The following is a 26,809-nucleotide window of genomic DNA, read 5'->3' on the forward strand; positions in this document are numbered from 1 at the left end:
TACGCAATACTGACCATAACTCACCTTGGATACCAAGACCATAGCCACGCAACATTAAACTGCACATCTTTTGCAAGCACAAAAAAAGGTTAGGTTCTAGAAATAGGCAATGCACAGCTTAGCCTAGGTCTCTAAACTTTTTGGGACTCATGGATATTTTGGGGAGCAGAAAAACTGACAGCGCTCAGAAGCCTCTCCCCCCCGCCCCCCAAACAGGCAAAACACCTACAAAAAGGGATAAAAAAGCAATCAACCCCCCTCAACCAAACAATCCCCCCCAGAAAGCAAAAAACCCTATTTTCAATTAAAAACCAATAAAAATTTAGTGAGGCAGGGGACCTTGACAGGTGCCAAATTTATACCACAATGCCCCCAGTTTGCATAGGCATGTTGCATTTTTCAACTTTCAAATTCCAAAAATGAAGGGTGCTAACATCTTGTAACATGACCTTGGAATTCAAAAGATATTTTCCTTAAATTAATATAATTTAGTTTTGCAAAATGTGTGTAAAATTGCACAGAAACCATTACAATGATTGCCAAGCACTTGCGGTTATATTACATATTAATATTATTTTCATTCTTTATTATTATTTGGCATTGCCAGACATTTTCAGAAGGTAAAATTAAAATTATTTGACTTTACGTAAGCTGCTTATGTGCTTCTGCATCAAATTTAGACTTACCAGGCTAAACGTTGTCCAATCTCAAATATAAGGGCTGATTTGAACTCCTCACACCCAAAAACAAATTTTTAAGACCACTCACTGAAGAAATTTGCAAGAATTAAGCCTTATCCCCCAAAATGGCACACTCCCAAGTTGGGGGTTCCAGGCTTGGGCTGCATCTTTTTGCATCTTATCCCCACCCCCACCCCAAAAAAACCAGCATGATGTTTTCCCCCCAATGGGGCCCTTACTGTAGAAACTGTTTAAGAGAACTTTTTTGGGGGGGGAAGGTTGGACACAGACTAATCTTTACATTGCCTGTGTTTGGACATCAAGCTAAGAATTGGCCATGAAAAAAAGTTCCTATTCCATGATTTAACACATCACCCAAATAAATCCCACAGAATTACGGGGAAGGAACCACAACATGCTCCAGAGTAAGTAGCTTCTTAGGAGAGGGAGAAAGAATGCTAAGATGTCAAATAACATTAAGACACTGTTATGCACTGAAGTTCTCACCCTGGGCCAGTAGGGGGATACTGTAGATAGTTTTCACTCAGGTCCACATATGCAAATAAGGGATTGAAAGTGGCGTTCAGTGATTGGATAGTTACAGAAAGTGGTTACTGTTGCGTTCTAGTGGAGCTCTATATAAGCAGGCTGGCTGAACCCTTCAGTTCAGTTCAGTTCTGGCCTGTGAATAAACAAGAGCTGTTTGAAGAATGGCTGTGTCGTCTGATATGTTCACCCACAACTTAACAGACGCAACCCTGCATTTCAACACCATCCCATCAGATGGACAGATATAGCCCTAGAGAACCGCTGTATATAAGTAGACCCTATAAGCTCCACCTTAGCAGTGGCAGAGAGTGGCTATTCAATTTCTACTTGGAGAAATGAAAACTGCTTTTTTATGTGTGGGATGTGAGCACGACAGAAACAAGCACAGTGCATTTTGAGCATTGCTGAAATGCCTTGAATTTCACTGTGGTATGTGTCTAAAAAGTTTCAGTGACAATAATCCTAAAGTGCATAGCCCTCCTGGACATCTTTTGAGACTATTCTCAAAGAGGACACCACATCCAGCTTTATTCTTTGGAAGGGGACATACGGATATTTGAAACAAACAACCAGTCTAAACTTAGCATTGTGATGCTGATGGTTTTGGAAATCGTTTGTAGAGGCAGTTCTGAGGGAAAGGCTTCGGTTTTGTTTATGTGTTTTAATCCACATTCTCTACTCCATCCCAAGCTGTTGACAGGAAGAGTCCATGTTTTGCTTAACCTCGAATTACTCCCACAGAAATAGTGAAAAGGGAACAAGGGGGGAAAAACAGGAGATGGCAAGCAGGGAGGCTTTTCCTTATTTTACAAGATTAACAGCCCCGTGCAGATAAGAAGATTTTAATCCCTACTTCCTTACTATTCATTTTCTTTCACAGAAGGAGGGAAAAAACCTTTCCACTTCTGCAGTATATATCAGAGTCAGCAGCTCTTATACAACAGGAGTAAACACTGCACTTTTGTGGAAAATGCATCCAACCAATAGGCTGTTGCTTTGCAGGGCCAAGAGGGATTAACACTATCTTGTAGGAATAATTATTTTCAAGCCCCTGAAAGAAGTGAAAATCTTTTACATACTACAAGCTACCTTGATAATACTATTTCTAACTTTAAAAAATAAACTGTGATCACAACTACTTTATTTTTATTTTAGTACATTTAGATCCCACATTTCTTTGAATGCAAAACTCAAGGCAGCAAAGTTAACTATGTAAATCACAACGGTTTGTGTTCAACTTCTTGTTGATTATAAATTGATTCTGCTTCAATGTTCCAAGTTTTTAGAAGGAATTGCAACTTCTTTCTTTCTCTTTCTCTTTCTTTCTTTCTTAGCAAGAGTTGGGAGCTCGACGGTAGGGAAGGATAGAGAAGTTAGACCTAGATGGGCAGCAAAAGCAAAGGCTGGGCAATACTAACCACAGGGAAATATGTGTACAGGCAATAGTTCAACCACAAGCTTGGGTCTTTTGCTGACATAGTCTGTCCCTGAATAAATCCAGTCTTTTCTCATTTCATTTATTCACTTTTCCCTGAGTTGAGGGGAATGCACCAGCCGCGAGCCTGCCCTCATTCTGTGAGTACAATCCTGGAGTGAAATATTGCATTCAGATGCCTCAAAACATAGCACTTGGCTCCTTGGCCAATGGTAAGAACATAAGAAGAATCCTACTGCATCAGGCCAAAGGCCCATCTAGCCCATCATCCTGTTCCTACACTCCAGATGCCTTATGCAAAGTTCACAAGTAGGACCCGAGTGTAACAGCGCTCTTGCAACTTATGATTCCCAGCAATGGGCATTCAGAAGCAGGTTGTCTCTAACAGTGGAGGTAGTCATGGTCAACAAAAATCCTGATTATTTCTAAGATTTATTAAGGAGGTACCCTCGCCATCTTCAAACATTTCTCCACAGTTACGAAGTCACAACGGGTAAAAAAATAAACCCTTTTATAAATAAGGCATCTGGAATCCTCAAGATGCTAAACAGTTAGATACAAATCAGACTTATCCATGTTTGCAGCCACCTTAAGGACTGCAAAACCTAAAAAAGCAGTGCCAAACAGAATGCATCTGGGTGAAAGCAGCTGTACTGTGCAAGGACATTTATTAATTAAGGAGACTACAGTAAGAGGATTCCCCCCCTTCTCCTTTGTCATTAGTTTAACAAGGTCACCACTGGTGACAATACATCTGAAACCACAGTGACAGTTTTTAACACACACACACACACACACACACACACACACTAACACACACACACACGTAAATCTTGAAGGCTGACATGTCAGAAGTGAAAGGCAAATCTTGTTGTTTTCACTAATAGCCTTGTAAAGACAAACCGCTGTCCCATTTGTACCACATCTTTAATTAGCTCCTTAAAAACCCTTTTAAGAATCGAACACAGGACTTTAAAAGCTCAGCCACAAATCCAGAGTGCACATTCACCCAAACACATGGCTAAGGTGCACACTTCCATTAGAAGTAAAAGTATAGTAACTGGAGATCATTTTGCAAGCACCGTGGCGGTAATTTGCTTCTCAAAACAGTATTCACAAACATATTTTATTGTGGGGGCAGAGGGGGGGAGATGGCAGTGCTCATCAGAAACCTAAACTGGCGATTGTGGGAGCTCCGCACATCGAATTACCAATGAGCACAAGAGGGAAGAGGAGAATGCATTAATAAAACATTGAAAACGATGAATCAATACTGTAATGTTAGAGTTTAACCTAAATAATATCTGATTAGGCAGAAGTGGGCTCTGCTAACAAAGCGAAATAAAGCAACTTGTTGCGGTTTTATATTCTAGATGGGGAGATGTGCATTTAAGTTGTTTTATACACTATTCTTTGGAGGGGGGGAAATCCTTCTAAAATTGTGTTTAAAACCATTTGAAACCCTGAATGGTTGTGATTTTGGACAACCTGCTTACCACCACCACCACCACCACCCAGAAAAAACTCCCCCCCCTCCCCATATATGCATGGTCCTAGTTTCTGAAAGCTGTTTGAGGCAGTCTCTAATGCAGTCTGTAACAAGGACAAAGCTATCTATCAGGGATGCAGAGGCTGTGCAGATTAAACGAAAGAGCGTCTTCTTGTTGGGCAATTCCATGACTAAGAGAGTTGAAGCAGCTACTCAAGAACGAATGCTTAAAAGAGCTGGGCAATGGCTGAAGGCAGGTGGTGAGGCAGACACCTTGGGCTCATTCTTACTTCCGTCTGCACAACTGCTTTCCCACAGTTCAGCACAGAATCGGAACAAACGGCTATCAGGTTTTCCAGCAGACTGCCGTTTGTCCTGACTTAGCACTAAAGAGTGGGTGTTCTGGGGGAAAGCAGCAGGGCAAAGCAAAACTTCTTGGATCTGTGCTTAGAAAGCATGGGACAAGCAGAAAACTGTGTGGATGTGTCCCTTGTTAAAGTGAAGCATGCTGCCTGGGCCTGGCAGCAGTGATAAGCTAAGCTGCAGCAACATCCTCCTCCCATAGGCAGCCAAGATGGGCATGAGATGGTGGTGAGGCTGGGGACACCTGCACAGGTGGTGGCCATGCAGTGAGTACATATTTGCGGGACAACCAGCAACAACATGGATCTCCCTTGACTCCCCCACCATCTTTCCTAGCCATCCCAGTGACTGTCAGTGCTATTGCCACTGGGGGGATGCCACTGCAACTCCACGTTCCTTCACACATCACTCCTGGGGGCTGGCAGGTGCCTGGTGGGGATACTGCCCAGAAGAACACTATGCATGCCATCTGGAGTTCCATGGGGGGATATATAAAGCTAATAAATCCATCTGTCACTCCTACAGGCCATGCAAAGAAGGTGGAATCCAATTTTTGCTAGTCAAGTCATCAGCCACTGCCAGCTGCATTCACAGAAGAACTTTTCACAGAAGAACTGTTCCAAAACCACCAAAACAACAAGCAGCTTCTGGAAAGAAACAGGCTCTTGCTTAGGGTACCCTTTTTGCAAATGGAACGCAGCTGGTTAGGCAAAATATCAGGTATCTCAACAGTGCTTTGATGGGCTAAATCAAGCAGAAGAAAGAGGTGAAATATTGATGAAAATTAAATGTGCAAGGAGGATTCCTTTAAGCTTAAGAGAGAGAAATGGGGGGGGGGGGTTCTTTCTGAATAGAAAAAAACAAAACCCCAACGCCACCCACTTTTCCCCACACTGAGACAGGTCTGATTAAAATGGAGATCTTCACACATGTCTTTAAGTTGCTTTTGTTTCATGTAATCAGCTAAGACTTTAGTCCCTGTACATTCCAGAAGCTAGAGTCACTGGTACTAATCCTGATTAGTGCCATAAACTATACCCACCAATGAAACTACATGGGTAAATTTCTTTCCCAACAATACAACATCTCAGAATGCAGCCTATTGCAGAAAATAATGGGGTAACAAAGCAAAAAACAAAACAAAACCAGCTAGGAATTAAATTCAAGGAAATATAAAGAGTAGGTAGAGCTTTAACCACAGCAGCACTCTTAGAAGGTCTTTCATGCTACTGATTTTCTTGTGTTGTGCTGGCACTAAAGCTCCTCTTTTGAGAAGTGTCTCCATGAGTGGAGATATGCAAAACATATTGCAGCTTTAGTCTTCTAAGCATTTTCCCCCACGGGGCATTCAATAACTGCCAAATACAGGAATGAGTTATCACAGTGATAGCTGTTTTCTCCCTCTAAAGAGAATTACTTAGGCAGGCTTCAAGTGTAAATCACATTCATTTCTAGAGACACATCAACATTACAGAAAGCAACATATTTATTCAACTTTTTTGGACGGCAACTTTTTCTTTTTTTAAAGACATTCCAAATAACTTAGCTAGAGACATGTGTCCAATAAAACGCACAGATTAAAATGTATCACTTTGACGCAGTCACTTAATACAATCCATACTAACCAATTAAATAAATATGTAGACGTAATAAACTTGTCAAATTTTGCTGAGCAGTTAAAATGCAGCAATTTGGGATTATTAGATTGCAGATTTAGAGCCAGGGACTTGTTAGCCTGATTTTTATTTTTTTATTTTTTTATTTTTTTACAGTGCCTACTTACGTTAGTTGCTTTATAAATAATAAATATAATCGTTAATAAATATAGACAGCTTCATCTTATGGCCGAAACGGAAAAATGCATTATTACTAGTTTGGAAGATGGCTTGGAATATTATACCTTTTCCACAACGTAAATGGGAGGGAGAGATGAAAAAGGATGCCAAGTTTGTGTCATTTCTCCCTTGGGAAAAATCACAGATGAGATAAAATTTCAAGCATCTGTAATACTGAGCACAAGTTGTGTTTACTGAAATTTTTAGCAGAAAATTTAACAGAAATGCCAAGGAATGGATGTACTGCAAAACCTTGGGGCAACAGTCCTCAAGTCAGTACCTACAATCCTCTTTTTTTCAGAGGGACACCACTGCAGCTATCACAGTATTAAATATAAACACACCCACACCCCTGGTTCACATGTCACAGGAAGCCAAATTATGGCTTACTGGGACCACATGTGTGTGCAGGCTCTTGGAGAGGAAGACACAGTTGCTTTCCTCTTCCCTGGTCTCATTTACTCCACACTTAGCATGTTTTCCAAACTTTGACTTGTGGTTAAGCACTCTCCTCAGTCATCATGAACTGTAATCAAGAAGAAACCACCTTGGAGTGAAAAAGACCTGGGAAGAGCAAAGTAACTGTTCTTTTGAAGCCCACACATCCACACGGTCCTCATAAACCATAGTTTGGCTTACTGTGACATGAGAACCAGGTCACAGTCATGACTCTGTGTTAACAACTGTGCCTACACATGATGCAGAGGGAAGTGAGGGGCAGATGGGGCTTGTCCACCTGGGAAGGTAGCCCATCTAGGAAAAAGAAAACTAAATCTCCGCTGCCTTGCAGGACATCTTCGGGGAGGGGAAGGCTAAGGAGTAAACTCTACACAAATCCGGACTGAAGTCCCTATGATGATTGGATGGAGTCTTGTATTCCTTTTTCCAGAAACTCCTGCAGTTAAGGCAACACCAAACGTATTGCTCTGCTTTCCTCTGGGCAACATCAGCAAGGCCCAGAGGGGGGTCTTGTCGTCTGGGCAGCCCAGGACCTCCAGACACACTGCCCAGGGCTTGCGCTTCACACACTGTGATTCACCTCTGGAGGCACACTCCATTGTCTCCTGAGGCAGACAGGTGGCAACTGTCCTTAACTACTGCAACTTCCACTACATTTTTTCCATATGGTGCCCAATATCATTTTATTCTGGAAAAGTATTATGGAAGAACATGACAGAAGACTGTGACACATTGTCTGTTCCTCATACCGTACACATTCATGTACCCTCTATAGAAATATACAGCTAGTCCACAAGTTACAAAGTGCTGGAATTATGTTGGACACCCAGATCTCACCCATTATCCATAAACCAATCATTTTACTCTTTTCTCTGTGTTCTCTAGGTTTTCTTCTTTCCAGCTGGCACTCTGCATACCATGGCTAACGAGCCTGTTAAGTTCCCACTGGGCTGTTTTAGACATTTTGTCTCACTGTTTTGTTGTTGTTTTTTAAAAAAGAGTTTCCTGTATTTTTGCCAACCTTGGGGCTACCCTGAACATGCTGAAAAAAAATACTTCTGTGTTGCATCTTAGTGCCTACAGTACATTCCTTGTGGCTTCCAAACCTGTGAAATTTCTACTACAAAGAGCAATACCTTGCAACACAGGTCCTATTGCATAATATCTAGCCACATTTCTTGACACCCTCAAACAATTCTAGAAAAAAATTAGATGAGGCAAGAACTCACAGAACATTTTTGCCTAACCTATGCCAAACATAATGGTGTTATAATTTCTCACGTTGTGGTACTATTCTTTTGTTAAGTAATACCAAAGGAGATGTTATGTTTGTTTGTTTTTGTTTGTTTTTATAAAATATTTATTGAGATTTTACAAAAAACAAAGGTTTACAAAATAGAAAGAAAACATATATAAAAAGATAAATAAAAAGAAAACATACAAAAATACATAAAATAGAAAAAAGAAAAAAGAAAAAATAAACATACACAATACAAAAAACGAATAAGTAAGAAAAAATTAAAAACAAATCCATTTTTTGTATCTTTAAACTCATTAGCTTGTTTCCTTGACCTCCTCGCACCTCCCCTTTTTGTGTTCCCATTTACATAATCAAATCAGCAAATCCTTACCCTCTTTCCTTTATCTTAACTCTATATCTTAACATATTATAACTCTATATTTTCATCCATTATCAATCCATTTTTGCATATTCTTATTAACTTTGTTGCTAATACCACTTATTTTCAATCCAACATCATTTTAACATTCATTAATTTTACAGTGTTTCTGCAAATAGTCTTTAAATTTCTTCCAATCTTCTTCCACCAACTCTTCTCCCAGGATTCTGCCAGTCATTTCCGCCTATGTTTGGTTTTTTTGATGACTGATATGGATGCTGCAGACCACTATAATTCATAAGTCATTTTAGCTGTATCTTTGTTAAAATGAAATTTGTTCTTCACAGGTCAAAACTCTGATTTATATCACTATAATAAATCATATGATATAATTTTAATATGCTATATATAATTTTAATTACAGTGGTACCTCGGGTTAAGTACTTAATTCGTTCCGGAGGTCCGTTCTTAACCTGAAACTGTTCTTAACCTGAAGCACCACTTTAGCTAATGGGGCCTCCTGCTGCTGCCGCGCCACTGGGGCACGATTTCTGTTCTCATCCTGAAGCAAAGTTCTTAACCCAAGGTACTATTTCTGGGTTAGCGGAGTCTGTAACGTGAAGCGTCTGTAACCTGAGGTACCACTGTATATCATTTTAATATAAAATTTTTATCCTATCCTCTGTTTGCAATCCCTCCCATTTAGTATCATTTATAAATCAGAACAGAATAGTCTTCATTTCTTTGTTAAACTAGGCACACTGAATGCAGGATAGACCCATCCACAATCTCTACCCTGCTGGTCAATGGCTCATTAGAGCACCTTGGCTCTGGTGTTCAGATCCATTTTCTTCCTGACTTATAGGTAGCTCCTTACTACTCACACCTGCCCAACATGCTCAGCTGCCCACTTGCTACCGCTGCTTTAAATCAAACAAACGTCGTGAGGAAGAGGATGCATACCGCCACAGTTCTGATCCAATTCCCCACCCTGTGTCCTACAGCTTCTCTGAAGAGAAACCAAGAGTGTAGGGAAGGTCCAGTAATCACAGATTTACAATTTCTCACCTAGGTAAAGGTAAAGGGACCCCTGACCATTAGGTCTAGTCGTGACCGACTCTGGGGTTGTGGCGCTCATCTCCCTTTATTGGCCGAGGGAGCCAGCGTACAGCTTCCGGGTCATGTGGCCAGCATGACTAACGCCGATTACCTTCCCGCCAGAGCGGTACCTACTTATCTACTTGCACTTTGACGTGCTTTCAAACTGCTAAGTTGGCAGGAGCAGAGACCGAGCAACGGGAGCTCACCCCGTCGCGGGGAATTGAATCGCCAACCTTCTGATCGGCAAGCCCTAGGCTCTGTGGTTTAACCCACAGCGCCACCCGTGTCCCTACTGCTGCCCTAAACTATGGGTGTACCAGATTTCAACTATCTACCTGGTTTGAGAATACCCAAACTGGGGGTAGCCAATGTGATGTCCCTTCCGGATGCTGGCTCCAGCTGGGAGTTGCAGTTCAAAACATCTAGAAGGAATCACGTTACCAACCCCTGATCTAATTTTTTTGAGAAAAGAACACTGGCCCAATGTGGACACTAAGCTTTCAGTTCTGACTTAGTAAGGAGAGATGGACACAAGCTAAATGAAGCTGCATGTAGCTCCTTTCCAGTTGCTTTGCTCCTCCCTTCATGAGCAATGAAACTATGGTCTATAATCATAGAACAAACCTCAGCTACAGATCATGGTTAAGAGTGGGAGATCTAAACCAGGGGTCGGCAAACTTTTTCAGCAGGGGGCCCGTCCACTATCCCTCAGACCTTGTGGGGGGCCAGACTATATTTTGAAGAAGAAAAAATGAACGAATTCCTATGCCCCACAAATAACCCAGATATGCATTCTAAATAAAAGGACACATTCTACTCATGTAAAAACACGCTGATTCCTGGACCGTCCACGGGCCAGATTTAGAAGGTGTAATAGGAATTGGCGATTGGGCCGGATCCAGCCCCCAGGCCTTAGTTTGCCTACCCATGATCTAAACCAGGCTTCCTCAACCTCGGCCCTCCAGATGTTTTGAGACTACCGTTCCCATCATCCCTGACCACTGGTCCTGCTAGCTAGGGATCATGGGAATTGTAGGCCAAAAACATCTGGAGGGCCGAGGTCGGGGAAGCCTGATCTAAACCATAATCTTGGGCTCAGACAAACTTCAGCATAGCTGCCCCACCATGCTTTGCTTAAAGGACCAGGGAGGACCACAGCAGGTGCAAGCTCCCCCTCCCCAGGAGCCAGCATGTTCACATGATCACACTCGTAATCCATAGTCTGGCCCCATCTGCACTATACATATGAAGTCGTATCATACCACTTTAATTCGTCATGGCTTCCCCCCAAAAATCTTAAGAACTGTTGATTTTAAAAGTGTTGGGAATTGCTTAGAGACACCCCACCCCAAATCCCCTCACAGAAGTACAATTCCCAGAGTTCCCTGGGAAGAAGGATTGATTGTTAAATCACTATGGGAATTGTAGCTCTGCGAGAATATGGAGTCTCCTGAAAGCTCCCTGCCCCATAGCAAACTACAGTTCCCAGGATTCTTTGAGAGAAGCCATCACTGCTTCAAATGTATGGTGCAAATGAAGCCCATGATCTGTAAACTATGCCTGTGGGTTCATTGTCGATACCCCCACCAATGGTTTCCTACTGTAGTAGAAGGGACACCTCTTTTGATCTGGAAATACCTTGGGGTATCTTTTTAGTCTCTGTGTGAAAACAAGTATAAATATCCTAATTTTAAGTGAAGTGAGATAGATTTATCTTTGCCTATGCATGCAGCAAATATCAGGGTTCTATGTAGCTAACAAATGCTCCTATCAGCAAAGGAAAAAGCAAGGACGACGAATGTGTATGTGAATGGACGAATATTGTTGCATGAATATTGATAACATATCACATGTTAAACTGAATTAGTTCTCCTAATTTGACTTTGTATTCCTTCATATTTATTTTACTTTTTCTCATGTTTCCCATTTGGAATAGGCCTAATAAGACAACAAAATTCCATTTTGTTGGGTAGAGAGGTTGTCAGTGTTTGCCTTTCAGCTGTCCACTGCAGGTTTCCTGCATAAATCTTTCCACGCCCTTACAGATGTTCATATCTTAGTACAGATCTGTTTCCCTTGAGGGTCAGCCAAACCATTAAGAATCTGTGTTTTAATGTGGGAGAAGCTGCCCAGCATCTGGCAATGGAATATAATCTATATATTCAAAATCTGTTTAAGGCTTCTTTAATTTTTCCAAAGCCGCTCCTTCAACTTCCTCAGTAATATTGGAACGTTTTCTTCCTAATGGGTCCTCCGAGATTAAAAACGAGCACCTGTGCTTATACAATCGGATTTTCACACAGAATGCGATCTGCAGCAGTATGCTTACTTGGAAACAAGTTTTTGCAATGGAGCTTTCTTCCCAGAAAATGCTCTGGGATGTTAAAAGGAGTGGAACAAAGAATGATGGAAAATTAATGTCTCTCAAACTAGCACCACATCTTACGGAAGAGCAGGAAAGATAGCCAGCCACAAATGACTCCAGCACAACAGTAAACATATTTCCAAAATTCTGGAAACCCATGAAGTAGATTTGGAGCACATTCTTATATTCAGTATCTGCTGGCAATAGGATTTGATGGAAGCCATGAAACACCAACAGATTGCCATGAACACTTCTGCCACCAAAACACACACCAGCAAAGATGCACTGACAGAACAGGTGAATTTGGGTGCACTCATGCATCTTATAGAAGTGACACAGGAAACACAAAATCCTATAAACCTTGAGTGGTATTCAACTAAGTTTTATTAAGAGTGGACTCATTTTAACTGATGGACCTAACTTATGTTCATTAAATTTAATGGATCTACTCAGAGTACAACTTAGCTACACGTTACCCCTTTAATTCACAATCACAGTTTAATAAGAATAATTTTTTGTTTTTTAATACCCTGCCCAACTGGCTGGGGTTTCCCCAGCCACTCTGGACAGCTTACAGCATATCTAAAAACATAAAACATCAAGTATTAAAAACCTCCCATTCCAGGGCTGCCTTCAGATGTCTTGTGTCATTTTTTATCTCCTTGACATCTGAAGAGAGGGTGTTCCACAGGGAGGCCACCACTACTGAGAAGACCCTATGCCTGGTCCCCTGTAACTTCGCTACTTGCAGTGAGGGAAACGCCAGAAAGCCCTCGGAGCTGGACCTCAGTGTCCGGCTGAGCAATGGGGGTGGAGACACTGCTTCAGGTATACTCAGTCAAGGCCATTTAGGCCTTTAAAGGTCAGCACCAACACTCTGAATTGTGCCTGGAAATGTACTGGGAACCAGTGAAGATCCTTTAGGACCGGTGTTATATGGTTCCAGCAGCCACTCCCAGTCACCAGTCTAGCTGCAGAATTCTGGATTTGTTGTAGTTTCCAAGTCACCCTCAAAGGTGGCCCCACATAGAGCGCATTGAAGCAGTCCAAGCAGGAGATAACCAGGGCATGCACTATTCTGGTGAGACAGTCTGTGGACAGGTAGGGCCTCAGCCTGCATACCAGATGGAACTGCTAGACAGCTGTCCTGGACACAGAATGGACCTGTGCCTCCATGGACAGCTGTGAGTCCAAAATGACTCCCAGGCTGCACAGCTGATCTTTCAGGGGCATAGTTACCCTGTTCAGGAACAGGGAGTCCTCCACACCCACCTGCCCGTCCCCCCAAAACAATACTTCTGTTTCAACTTCAATCTGTTAACCACCATCCATCTGCCAACCACCTTCACCGACCTCACTGGATCTGATTTGAAGGAGAGGTAGAGCTGGGAATCATTTGCACACAAACACAAACACACACACACAGAGAGAGAGAGAGAGAGAGAGAGAAGCCTACCAATTTGTTCTCTAACCTATGAGAGGAAAAACCGATACAACTTTGAGAAAAGTTTTTTTTAAAAAACAAACCAACAACCATACATTAATTTATTTGTATCAAAGGACTGCCCCTTCCAGTTCTTATACTTTATGGCCAGGGTTTGGAACTTCAGTCCCAAGGGCCAAATGTAGCCTTCAGGCCACCCACCTCCTACAGGCCACTTCCTCCTTGAACACTCTTGCCTGGTGGTTCTCCAGTGGTTCTGGTTTCATCTCCAGGGACAGCTGAAGAAGGTAGCATTAGATTAGTCTTCCTCAGCCCCATGACTCTTGAGCTGTGTGGTGCCAAAGAACACTCTATTGTATCCTGTGCTGTTTAACATCTATCTATATGAAGTCACCAGGAGTGGTCAGTGGGAGATATGGAATGAAGTGTCATCAGGGCACTGATGAAACCCAACTTTTTTTCTCGATAGCATCTGAATCAAGAATGGTTGAGCAGGCCCTGATGTCCAGATGCAGTGGTGGACTTTGAGGGCTAACAACTGGGTCAGAATCCTGGCAAGTCAGAGGTAGGTGATTCCCAGGTTGAGAAGTCAGTAAATGGGGTCCCAGTCTCCCTGAATGTAGTGTGTAGTTTGTGGGTGCACCTTGATCCCTTTTATATCTATGCATGTGTTCAGGTTTTTCTTCTGTTTTGGTTTTCTACTAGTTTTAAGATTATAAATCTAATAAGTGCAATAAGTAAATAAATAATAATAGATCTAGCCCTGTTACTGGGGGCGTAGGTCTCCTCAGTAGCTAAGGGTGCATTTGACCAGCTAGGGCTGGTAACAGTGCTTTTTTTCTGGGTGGACGCAGGGGTACGCATACCCCTAAACATTTTGTGAATCTAAGTTTGGCCTCATTGAGGGGCAGTATTTTAATATGAGTAGGAAAATGAGAGGATTCCTTAACATTTTTTTAAGAAAAGAAGCACTGACTGGTAAGGTGGCTCCGATTCTTTTTGAATCGTGACAGCTTGACCACACTTGCCCATGCATTAGTAACATCAAGGTTGGATTACTGCCATACACTCTATGTGGGGCTACTCTTGAGGTTGGTCAGGCAGCAGCAGCAAGTGCAGAACACAGTGGCTAGGTTGTTTGGGGGGGACAAACTACTATCAAGGTACAACACGATATTTTCTGGATTTGCACTTGTTTCCAGTCTGCTACCAGGGAAACTTCAAGATTTTGGTACTAACATGTAAGATCCAATACAGCTCAGGACAAGGTTACTTGAGAGAACAGCTTATCCCTTATATTCCCAGTAGATCACTGTGTTGTGCAGGAGAATTTCTCCTTAAAGTCCCCAAAATATCAAATGCAAGAACTCAGAGCAGGGCCTTCAGTGTAGTGGCCCGTTTTGTGGAGCAGCATCCCTGCTGACATACAACAAGCAAACCACTAGATGTACTTTCCAGAAACAACTGAAGACAATTTCGTTTACACAAGCTTTTCCAGCCACATGAAAATATATCTGCGTCAGGTTTAAAAACAATACAGAAGAAACACCTATCTTTAGTTACATTTGTACTTTTTAAAACAATTTTTAGCTGTTTTGTGTTATGTTTGTAACATGCCTTGCGACAAATGCAAAAGGTGATTCATGAATTAATTAAATAACAACTAAAATGGTCCTAAGTTCTGGCTTCTGTCAGAGCATCTTCAGAATTCTAAAGATACATCATCCTCACAACTAAAACGTTAACTAAACACATTTATTTATATCGGTTTGTCTTCAGTTCAAAATCTCCCTTTGGTGAATGTCGATTTATACATTATTTTAAAACTTCCCAGATACTTGTTTCCTGTGCAGTTCATTCATTAACTTCACTCTTCTCTTTCCCCTTTTTAAAATGAGAACCTTTTCAGTCCTTTTAAACAAGCTAAAAGTTATTATGCTGACTCATGTTTCCCAATCATTTGGATTCAACTCAGCTTCCTTTTTAAAAAGTAATCTTTTAAAAAAATAAAAAGGCATAAATCTCTAAATTCCCGCTTAGATTTTTTTTTCTTTTTTGCATAATTTTACTCCAACACATCACTGAAGTAATTTCAAAGAACTGTATCAACAGTGTAAGAACAAACATCAGTTGCTACTGATACCAAAACGACCTTAACGGCGTTTTGCTGCTTCTATAAACTTCAGAACGCTATCACCCTACTCAAAAGCAAATGGCAACGTGACTAAAATGCAGGGAAGGCGAAGAAAAATGCAGTAAAGTAGAGGCTTGCAAGTTTAACACACATCAGCTTTCAATTCCCATGCACTGCCCTAATGGTGTTGTGCACAAGCTATTAAACTGCTGAACTTTTTTTATTTTGCACAAAGCACCGGTGGCTTGCAAACTCCAAGCTACTCTCCCCTAAGCTTTCCATTTCACAATAGCAACAGAGCAGTTAGAGGCTATCTTCAGCTCATCAGCACCCTGTCAGAAGTACATTGCACAACATTTTATCTCCTTACCCCTGGTGTGCATCGAGAGCAGCATGAGGAGGGAAACGTGAAACCTCCAGTTTGGTTCTTCTAGCCAGTTCATTGCAGTAGTAGCAGCAGCAGCAGCAGCAGCAGCAGCAGCAGCAGTGATTTGCTTGTGGTTTAAATCTCCCGTTTCTTTCCTTTTCTTATTTCACTTTGCAGCCCTTTTGCACTCCCGCCTCTCTCAGATCCTCACATGAGTCTTGCCAGCAAAGCCTGGAGAGGAGAAGGTGAAAGACAAGCCTGTTACAAACTGGTTCTGTCACCACATAGTCCTCAACTGATCACCCTCGTGGGGAGGACAACAAAAGGGCAGCAAGGCTCTCAAGCCGGACTGGATTCCTGAGACAGGAGCATGGACTGATCGCTGCCCACACTGGGAATGTGTGTAAACTTAGAAGCTGCAGCCAGAGAGACAGAGACAGAGAGATTTCAGCTCCTCTCTTCTCTTTTACACTCATGTGCACAAAACAAAGCCAGGAGATCCTTGAGGAATACAAAGAAAGTACCAAACTGCCAGGCGTTATTATGAAAACAAAAGTACAACTGTGATTTCTTCAGTTCGAATTAGCTTGTTAACCATGCTTTGCACTGAGCAACAGAAAGTTGAGCAGCTTCAAATTATGGGGTTTTTAAAAGTTGTTTGTTTGGCTTCTCATTTCAGCCTATTCCCGAGGAAGCAAGGCAAAAAAAAAAAGTTTTTAAAAAGTGGCATTTTAAGTAAACCGAGCTTTAGATCACTGTGTATTCCACTTGGCACCAGTCACACGGTGAGGCAGAAGGAAGTGGGCACATCAATCTGCAGGTTTTAAAGGGTGATTAATCATCAGTAATATTTTTTCGTTGTTTCTATAGTGATGGGTGATATTACTCAAACTGGCCTTTCCTAAACACAGGCTAATTTCGGCTCATTTTTGATCAGGCCCAATTACTATTTTAAGCTCAGCTCCATCAAAGCTCCATCCCACTTTTGGAGACGCCACTGGAAACACAAGATCTGGAACAAGCTGGGGCTCTGAATGCTCTCCATCGCTTCTGCAAGGCTCCCTGCTCTTCTCCTTAACTCTCTGCATGGAACGCTGGTGCCCCAGAAGTGTCCTTTCATAAGAACCCAAAGCACCACAAGTCTATAATTTCCTTGGCTCCTGGTGCCAAGAATGCACGCTGAGGATTCCTAGGAATTGTCCCATTCAAGGGTTCCTTTGCTAAGGATCCAGAACCACTGGGAAATCACATCGCACATAGCTTTTGTCATTGCAGGGCCTAATGAATGCCTAGCGCCTTGCATCCTTGCTGTAAGGCAAGTTTCAGCAGTGAGCTGCTCCTGGGGAGGTAGAGGCTCGGCTTATTATGAGCTAAGCTCAAACTCCAGAAATCTGGAGGTGGAAGGGAACAACTACTCTAGAAATTTTGGACTTGAGAAGTTTGATTCTGAAGTTTGGGTGCCTCACTATTAGACAACAGTCCTATGCCCTCTTACCTGTGGGTAAAGGTAAAGGGACCACTGACCATTAGGTCCAGTCGTGGCCAACTCTGGGGTTGCGGCGCTCATCTCGCTTTATTGGCCGAGGGAGTCGGCGTACAGCTTCTGGGTCATGTGGCCAGCATGACTAAGCCACTTCTGGCAAACCAGAGCAGAGCACGGAAATGCCGTTTACCTTCCCGCCGGAGTGGTACCTATTTATCTACTTGCACTTTGATGTGCTTTCAAACTGCTAGATTGGCAGGAGCAGGGACTGAGCAACGGGAGCTCACCCTATCGCGGGGATTTCAACCGCCGACCTTCTGATCGGCAAGCCCTAGGCTCAGTGGTTGAGACCACAGCTCCAAGCCCTGTTAAAAACTCACTGGGACTTACTCCTGCAAAGACATGGAGAAGATGGCACTGCTAGTTACTGTACTAAAATGTCTGGGGCCAAACCTGGCTCCACTTTGTAAGCCTGGGTTCCTGATGTTTTTGCAAGATAGTATGTCCACTTGCTTTTGGGCGCCCACAATGGCAGATTAGCCATAACCCCAATATCAAAATATAGCAGTACAGGTTGTTTGTAGTTTAATGTTATATATTTACTGAGCAGCCACAAACCCTCTTCTGTGGATAACAAATAGGTTGTTTTGATCTGATCAAAGAAAGGTTGTGCAGGTGAAATACATCTATGCTCTTCAACAAACACAAAACATATTATTTTGACACAAGACTCAGTCTTTCATGATGAATTTAGAAGTTAAACTAGGTGAAAAGGATTGTGCACACTGAATCAAAAAATACAAGCATACCAGTATACCAACAGTGGGGGGGGGGTCATTAAAAATATACGTATATGCAAAATATTACTGAATATATTACAGAAACCAATATTTTACCATTTCTTACGTTATATACTTTATACAAAGTTTTTTTATTAAAAAAAATCACAACATCACATTATTGCAATTTTAAAAATGGGTCATAATTCAGTAGTAAAACATTAGCTTTGTATGCAAAAGTTCCCAAGTTCAAACCCTGGTGTCTCCAGTTAGAGCTTGTTAAGTCTCCACCCGGAGAGCTGCTGCCGGTCAGTGTCAGCAATACTGAACTAGACAAACCAATGGTGCGACTGAGTACAAAGCAGTTTCTTATGTTCCAAAATCAGCAGGACACCCTTTCATTTTGTTTCTTTCTTAAAAGTAGTTTCTCTAAGGGTCTGATCTTAATTGAAAGAATTCCCATTTCTGAAAATAACAACCGAACATCTGGCCCAAACAATACTGTTGTCCTTATAATACTGCAAGAAAAAGGCAGTGTGTGCGGAGAAGATTCTGTTTAGTGGGTAGGACATGTCAGGAGTTCAGCCTACACTCGAGTAGGACCCTGGCAGAGACATATGCCTAACTGGCATGTTCTCTCCCTCCTGGTTGTTCGTTCGGGAGCTTCAAAAGCTTTCTTCTGCCCGAACATCACAGCGACTGATGCCAACCAAAACTGGCACACATAGGGATCCGCAGAGTTTGCACACAGTTGCGTAACAGACCTCAGCAACTCAGCATTTTGGCTAATCTACTTTATTTACATATAAACACACACGGAGCACTGTAACATGGCTCCCTCTCTCTCTAGCATAAGACAGCAAAGAGAAAAAACAAAGGACAAAAGTCCCACTTCATGGAACAGAGTAACACAAACATCCTGCCTCCGTCACTTCCCACTCTGTGGAGTCAAAATATACACCATAATGTGAAAGACAACAATCCCATGACTGCAATCATGGAGCAGGAATTCTAACAGGACAGTGGTGACCACAAGGATGGCCAGAACTGAAACATGAAGTGAACTAGAGGGCAGTGTGAAGAAGCAGGAGGAACAGAGGCGTTATGAGTTCCATACTTGGCATTTCCTCCTAGACTGTGGAAGGTAGAAACATAGGGCAACAGGAATGTGTGTGTTCCTGGGCAGGGAAATAGGAACAGAGGGAGGAAGGAACATGGTGGTATTCAGGGAAGGGACTCAAAAACTATCTGAGGAGGAACCCCTTCCTGAAAAAAGTGAAGAATAAGCAGACACAGAGGATTTGGCATAAAAAGCCATCTCCACACCCAGGCTGGCTCCTACAGGGTTTCATGCACCAAAGTCTGGTCAAAGCAGGGATTAACATTGTAAATAACAACATAAAATAAAAGCTGAAGATGCTGCTGTCTTCATTATTTGTTTGTTGGAGTCGTTTGTAGACCGCCTTTCCATCCAAGAATCCCAAAGGAATTGAAATAGAATTCCAACACTAACTGTACCCCTAACCATGCCCACTCAGAAGTAAATCTAGAGGATTAAATGGAGATTACTCGTATGCATGTGGGCCCAAAGTATTGAAACACATGTAAACATACATTAAAAACATATGTAAAATCAAAATCAAAAGGAAACAATGGCTTGGTTCGCACAATATTATGAACTTAGTGACACTGCGGCTGCATTTCACTCTGTTTTCACTACGTTTCCCCAACATTGTATTTGAGTTTTCACAGGATGTAAAAAGCCAATTCCAGAACTATAGTGGAATATTTCTGTATTATTTACAGGTGGATGTTTTCTGGAAGCAAATAATACAAAAAAAGCAGTAAACCTGCACTGTTGTTCCAGAAGTAGCTTTTATGTTGTGCAAAAGCTCAAATATAATGTGGAACGTAAGAGTCATGAAAATCAAATAAACTGTCATGTGAATGCAGCCTGAATGCATATTGGATCTCCCAGAGTGCAGTTTGTACTCACTTAGTTCCTCCTTGCCCTTTCTGCTAAATGCACTGCATGAGCAAAACCAAGGTTTGACTTAGTGTGGCCTCTGAACTAGGAGTGTGGCCTCTGAACTAGGACTTGTGGTTAAGTTCTCTCCTCACCAACCACAGGCTAAGAGGTTTGGACCTGGAACAGCACTACATTGTGAAGTATTGACATACTTGGGTGGGGGAGAGGCTTTCCCCACCATGACTAATAGGGATGGAGGCTTAGACAGATTCTCCAAGATCAAAGGCAGCATGCTTCTGGAATAACAGCTAGGGATGGCAACTGCCCTCATGTGCTGCTTATGCGCTTTACAATAAACATGTGGCTGGGAAGATACTGGGCTGAAAACCCCCGAATAAAATTCATTACATGTTTTGCAAAGTTGTTTGCTTGCTATGCATCTGGACATTTCTTAAGATATCACAACCAAATGTTGTGTGATGGTTCCTCAGTTCAAAGAGTAGGTTTCTATCTATGTTTGGATAACAGTGGCTGCCGTTTCTAAACATTTCAAAACAACACAGTTTTTAACCACTGATTTTAAAACTGCACTGATGATGATGATGTTGTTGTTGTTTGGAATTCCAAGCAATGCCAGGTACCAGGCTCCTAGTTTAATTAATTAAAATCTCTAGAAAACATTTACATGATAAAGTGCAATTTCCAGTGACGGTACATATTTACTTGGGCATAGCCAGATGTTGATGGACCTCAACTCCCATCAGCCCCAGCCAGTATGGACAAAGGCCAGGGATGATGGGAGCTGTAGTCCAATGACACTGGGAGCTCATTGACTACCCCATTCTACACCAACACCTCACTGCCCTCTGAGCTACCAAGGATGGGACATCAATGAGAGAAGTAACCATGCAGCCGCCATGATCAAAACATGCACAGATTAGTCTGAGTATCATATGGTGAAGTTTCAACATCAACCATATTACAAGAATAATGCTACGAATCAGGCCTATGTACATATCATGCAAAACTGAAAGCGAAGATAAATATTGATCATAAAAGGTAAAGAGAACAAATGAAACACGCAGAGAGACAGCCATTTCCCATCTCTCTCCTTTCTTTCTGAACAGGTGTCATTTGTACATGTTTGTACTAGCTAGCCCAGGAACCTATTTGTGGCTCATCTCACAACATTTTTCATGTCACAAAACTGATTCTATTACAGTTCCTAATGTATCGTGAACGTGTCTGCTTTGTTTCAATGCCACTTTGCGAGTTTCCTAACAGAACTTGTCAGCATATGCAGTGCTTGCAAAAGTGTGGTTTATCCATCACTGTCATGCCACTTTAGAGAAGGAAAGGGCCAATATACTCATGAGGACTGCTTGTGCTTCTATCTAGACCGAGCCCATCTATCTAGACCGAGAGCCCTTCTATCTAGCCCTTCTATCTAGACCGAGACTATATGCACATTAGCAGCTTAAAATGGAGTGAGGTTGTTGCCCCCGCCCACTGTATTTCAAGTCACATTTGCACACTGTTGTACATACCAGAGGGGGGGGCATGGGCATTGTCTCTTTGGTTTTCCCACACCTACAACTGAAGCTGTCATCTGCATACAGTGGTACCTCGGGTTACAAACGCTTCGGGTTACAAACACTTCGGGTTACAAATTCCGCTAACCCGGAAGTAGTACCTCGGGTTAAGAACTTTACCTCAGGATGAGAACAGAAATTGTGTGCTGGCAGCACGGCGGCAGCAGGAGGCCCCATTAGCTAAAGTGGTACCTTGGGTTAAGAATGGTTTCAGGTTAAGAACGGACCTCCAGAACGAATTAAGTTCATAACCCGAGGTACCACTGCATGCACAATGGCTATCTCAAACGTGCACACCTCAGACTAACTGCAAAGTGACTTTGGCTTAAACTTTCATATTCAGGGAAAACACATCAAACAGCAGTATTTCTCAAGAAACCGCAGGATAGCTCTGCTCCATTGTGGGTAATGCCATGTGTACATGGATACAAAAAACCAGCAGTGGGAGCATGCTGAAACCAGAGTAAACAGTAACGTTGTACACAGCCTTTCCCTCTACTTCCAATATCACAGCACAGCTAAAGTTTAAGAAGTCTGGCCGCTAATTTGGAGGTTGGTGGTTCGAACACACACAGGGATGGCTGTGGGCAGGATTCCTGCATTGCATAGGGCTGGACTAAATGACCCTCAGGATCCCTTCCAATTCAATTCTTCTACTATTCTGTGATACTTCATTGGGGCAACAGCCATTTCTTACACCTTCTGACTTTAAGAATCCAGCAACATATAAAAGATGCCACTGAATCAGCAGCCCATGACAAAAATCATGCTACGTCTGCATCTGAATCCAACCCTGAAATAAGAAGGAACATGTGCTGATAGTTCTGACGCGAGACCAACAAGCATCCTTATCTCCTTGGTAAGAGAACAGAGGCTGCTGAGCTGTATAATGCTAAGGGAATTCTACTGGGAGGCTCAGGTTTTACTCAGTTTTATTCCTGCTTTCATATTACTGGTGCAATTAAGAAGTCAGACTGTATTCGCTGATACTAAGTAAGTATCAAGGGTCCTATATGTGGCAACAACAGTGTGATTCAAAATAAATAAAGCGTGTAACTACTATGATTATGCCAGTTTTGTAAGTAGACGTCAAGGCTTTTGGAGTTTTGCATTTGATAAGTCATTTAATCCATATTACATTTTCCCACTGTATAAGGTTAGCACAATTACTATTAAATCCTGTCGGGGGGTGGTGGTCCTTGAATAAAAATATATATATCCAAGATAATATAAATATAAAAGGGGGAATCTCGCTTGTTTCCATAGTTTGGAAAATGACATCATTGTTTCCATGCTTGTTAATCTTATCAGCCATGTAACTCTAGCTCTTTCTTTTTTTTATGCTGATCATCTTATTATGTGCTTTAGAAAGCCACTGAATGCATTAGGTAAAGGAACAAAACCAACAGCCACACATTAATTGCAACAAGAAATTCTGCCTTGCTCCCTCTTCAAGCCCAAACCAACTATGATACTGAATTGGGAAAGATTAACAGTCATGCTTCTCATTTATTTATTTTTTTAAATGTTATCTTTAGTAAATGTTTGCTACAAAAATGCATATGCTTCAGTTGTTTTAAAAGAAAAATCAGAAATTGTTCAGAAAAGAAGTCACTGAGAAATGACTGTATGCCAAAAGTTCCTCTATACATATTAGAATTACTATTAATTTTTTACAATATACAATTCACTCCGTATATTAGCAGTGTTGATAAATGCTCAGTCACTACAAGGCCAGTTGTTCTGCGTCAATGTTATCACAAATGATATCCTCAGCAGAAGAAAGATGATTGTGTGATATGCGTTATGTTCTGGTTTGTTGGCCAGCTGCTTGTTCCTAGCAGAAAGGTGTAAATTCTCAAGGAAGAAAGCTAGCCTACTTCATAGTCACTTTCATTTCCTCATCCTGTGCGCATACACTTGAAAAGAAAGAATCAATTTAAATGGGATGCTCCGTGTGCACAAGTATGCAGGAAATTGTTTTCTTTTGTGGCATTTCATGTGTCTTGCATCTCATTTCTCATAACGAATCCTGTCTGAACACATGGCGTTACCACATGTCAGGAATCAGTGAACTGGAGCAAGCGCCGTACTGATGCGCTAATGTTGCATGTGGGTTGCCAAGGGACCATGTTATATGTGAAGCATCATGGTGTCGGTTTTAAATCAGGTCCCAAATCCCACAAGTCTTCTGCTTTGTAGATCTGGGCTAAAACCATTCAGCCCAGTTTCCCAATCATTATCAAAGCGCTTTGATACAGCCTTTTCTTTTTGAAGCCAGATATATTTTTTTTCCTCCCCAGTCCATTCCCAGCTCTCAAGATTCCACATCACAGGCCAGTAGCAACCAGTAGCAGAGAACTTGCTTCAAACTCCCAGTGAAAAGACTAACACTTTGTTACAAATAAACAATCCAATCCAATCACCCCCACCGCCCTCTTGAATGAGCAGCATTATATTCCAAGCACGTATTCCCTTGCTTTTCAGAACGATGCTGGGTCTCGCCCGCCGCCCTCAACCTTCCAAGGCGAGGGGAGAAAATCCCATAACTTTTCCAAAGCCTGCAGAGGATGATTTGTGTTCTCGCTTATGGGGTATGACTGTCACTGTTGATCTGCTTTCAGGCCTAGATTACATGTGATAAGGGCTGACCTTATTTGAGTATTCACACATTATGCACTCATGGAGTGCAAGCCAGGGAAACAAAAGTCCCTCAGATGTTCTGTGCATCAATCAAGCTCACAGCAGGGAGGCTGCCAAACTTTTCTTCCATTTAACTGACGAGAGGAAAGGAGAGTCCAAGGCAGACTTAATAAAGTTTAAAGCTGTGCCACAGTGGACTTGGGGCCCATTGTCTTCCCCCCGAAAAAGTGTGGTTTTCAACAAATTCCCTGCAGTTGCTATTAGCAACAATGTCTTAAAGAAATTTAGCATGGGGAAAGTGAACAAACAAATTGGCAGAAATGTGTTGTGTGTCTCTGTGTGTATGTGTTTCTTCTTCCTCCAACCGTTCTCTTTAATAAATATAAGCAAATTTCCCATGAACCTACAACATAACATTATTTTAAATGCATATCTTTTTATAAGAAATTGGTGTGTAATTGAGGGAGAATTTCGGGGTACATCACAAAATAGAGGCGGGAAACCTATGCTCACTTACTCAGGAGTAAGCAAAATTGAACCCAGTGGAACTTAATTCCAACGTAAATATTTACAGCAATGACTGCAGAATACCTAGCCATATACATTTCAAGAATGCAACAATATTTCAAAGAAAACACTGCCAGTAATTGTCAATAGGACCCTCGTACCTACGGGACTGCCTCTCCTGGTATGCCCCACAGAGAAACGGTCTTCAAATAAAAACATCTTGAAGGTCCCAGGCCACAGAGAGGTTAGGCTGGCCTCAACTAGAGCCAGGGCTTTTTCGGCTGTGGCTCCGACCTGGTGGAACACTCTGTCACAAGAGACTAGGGCCCTGCGGGACTTGACATCTTTCCGCAGGGCCTGCAAGACAGAGCTGTTCCACCAGGCCTTTGGCCAGGGCACAGCCTGACTCCCTCCCTCAGCAATCTTCGCGGAGCTCTGGCCCAATGGTGGCCAGTGGCTTGAATTTAATTAATTTTATAATGAATGATTTTAGAGTGTTGTTTGTGTTGTACTTTTGTACTGTTTTATTGTTGTTAGCCGCCCTGAGCCTGGCTTCGGCTGGGGAGGGCGGGATATAAATAAAATTTATTGTTATTATTATTAATAATATTTGTTCTTCTTGTTTGCTTTAAGCATTTTGCAAGACTTGCTTATATTTATATTATTTTCTTTATTCCTTCACAATTTCCACCCCACCTTTCCTCCAAATTGTTCAGGGTACATATGTGGGGAGTTAATCCATATTATCCTAACAAGAACCCTAAGGGGTAAAGCCAGACTGAGTGAGTTGGGAATTAAGGGCACATCCACACCATACATTTAAAGCACATGGCTTTCACCAAATAATCCTGGGAACTGTGGTTTGTTAAAAAATCTTGAGAATTGCAGCTCTGTGAGGGGAAAACTACAGCTCCCAGGTTTATTTTGGGGGGAAGTTGTGTGCTTTAAATATGAGATCAATGTGTGCTTGAAATGCATGGTGTGGATTTGCCCCAAATCATCTTAGCCTATATCCAAAATTTTAACCACTTTGCTTCTATTTATAATAAGCTTTGGCCTTTACTTTTTTCCTTTCCATGCTCCAGGTCATGGATCTCTTCACAAATGCACACATCCTTTATAAATACTCCTCCCTTCCTGTTGTGTCTATTCCTTCAGTTTCTATGTTCCAGTCATGAGTCTCATCGCACTGGGTTTCATTAATGTCTATTAGGACATACTTGCCATCCTGTATTAAGAGCTCAAATTTGTCTTGCTAGTTTTCCATACTCTGTGAATTAGTATAGAGACAACTAAAATCATGAGTCATTCTCTCCAGCTGCTTCCTCCTTGTAGTTTCCTGCTCTTCAGCAGGTTTCTGGAGCACTACCTCAATTTCCTGTGCATCAAAGACACTATTATCCCCCATACCAGGTGTTCTTCTGTCTTGCTCCTCCATAGGATTTAGTTTAAAGCTCTTCTGAACTCAGCAAACACATTCTTGTCAACCACTGTGATGTGCAACTGTTGTAAACAAAAATCTGCCCTTTTTCGCCATATGGGGTATCCAAGAGCCCATAACCCATCTCTTGCCAGAAGTCTTTCCTCAAGGAAGCAGATACCATGGTACAAGAAGACAAACATTTCCTGAAATCAACACCAGTGCAGCCAGTAGTTTACTTCTAGTTCTTTCCTCTTTCTTTCTGAGGCATGACCTTCAAGAGGAAGGAGTGTTGAAAAAGACCACCTGCACCCCAAGGCCCTTCAGCTTCCTGCCCAGAAAGAAACAATGAGAAGCCACTATCTTGCATTGCCTTACAAATGTTCCAGTAAGAGTTAATATCTCATTCATCTATCAGAAATCCAAGTCTTTTTACCAGTTTTGTAAACATTAATTTAAAATATGAAACAAAAACTCAACCAATTTCAGTAAAGAAGGAAAAAACACTTTGACAATGAAAAATGTGTGTGTGTGTAACTACTGTTTTGAATTACTTTATCATCACTTAGGCTCATG

At 41.9% G+C, this 26,809-nt stretch overlaps 1 protein-coding gene across 4 annotated transcripts in view; it reads right to left on the reverse strand.

Annotated features, from left to right (window-relative positions):
• BMPR1B (bone morphogenetic protein receptor type 1B) overlaps positions 1-26,809 on the reverse strand; it is a 214,307-nt gene that overhangs the window by 65,870 nt on the left and 121,628 nt on the right. For 2 of the 4 annotated variants that reach the window (XM_053404034.1, XM_053404035.1), the window contains exon 3: positions 15,844-16,071. The exons of 1 other annotated variant lie outside the window; for it this stretch is intronic. In XM_053404034.1, the coding sequence (XP_053260009.1) occupies positions 15,844-15,916 (73 nt within the window). In that variant the 5' untranslated portion in view covers positions 15,917-16,071. Of the gene's footprint in view, positions 1-15,843; positions 16,247-26,809 lie in introns of those variants that run through there. One more of the 4 variants, XM_053404036.1, reaches the window with a different exon arrangement.

Source organism: Podarcis raffonei, chromosome 9 (assembly GCF_027172205.1).
Source record: "Podarcis raffonei isolate rPodRaf1 chromosome 9, rPodRaf1.pri, whole genome shotgun sequence".
In the NCBI taxonomy this organism is placed as follows: Eukaryota; Metazoa; Chordata; class Lepidosauria; order Squamata; family Lacertidae; genus Podarcis; species Podarcis raffonei.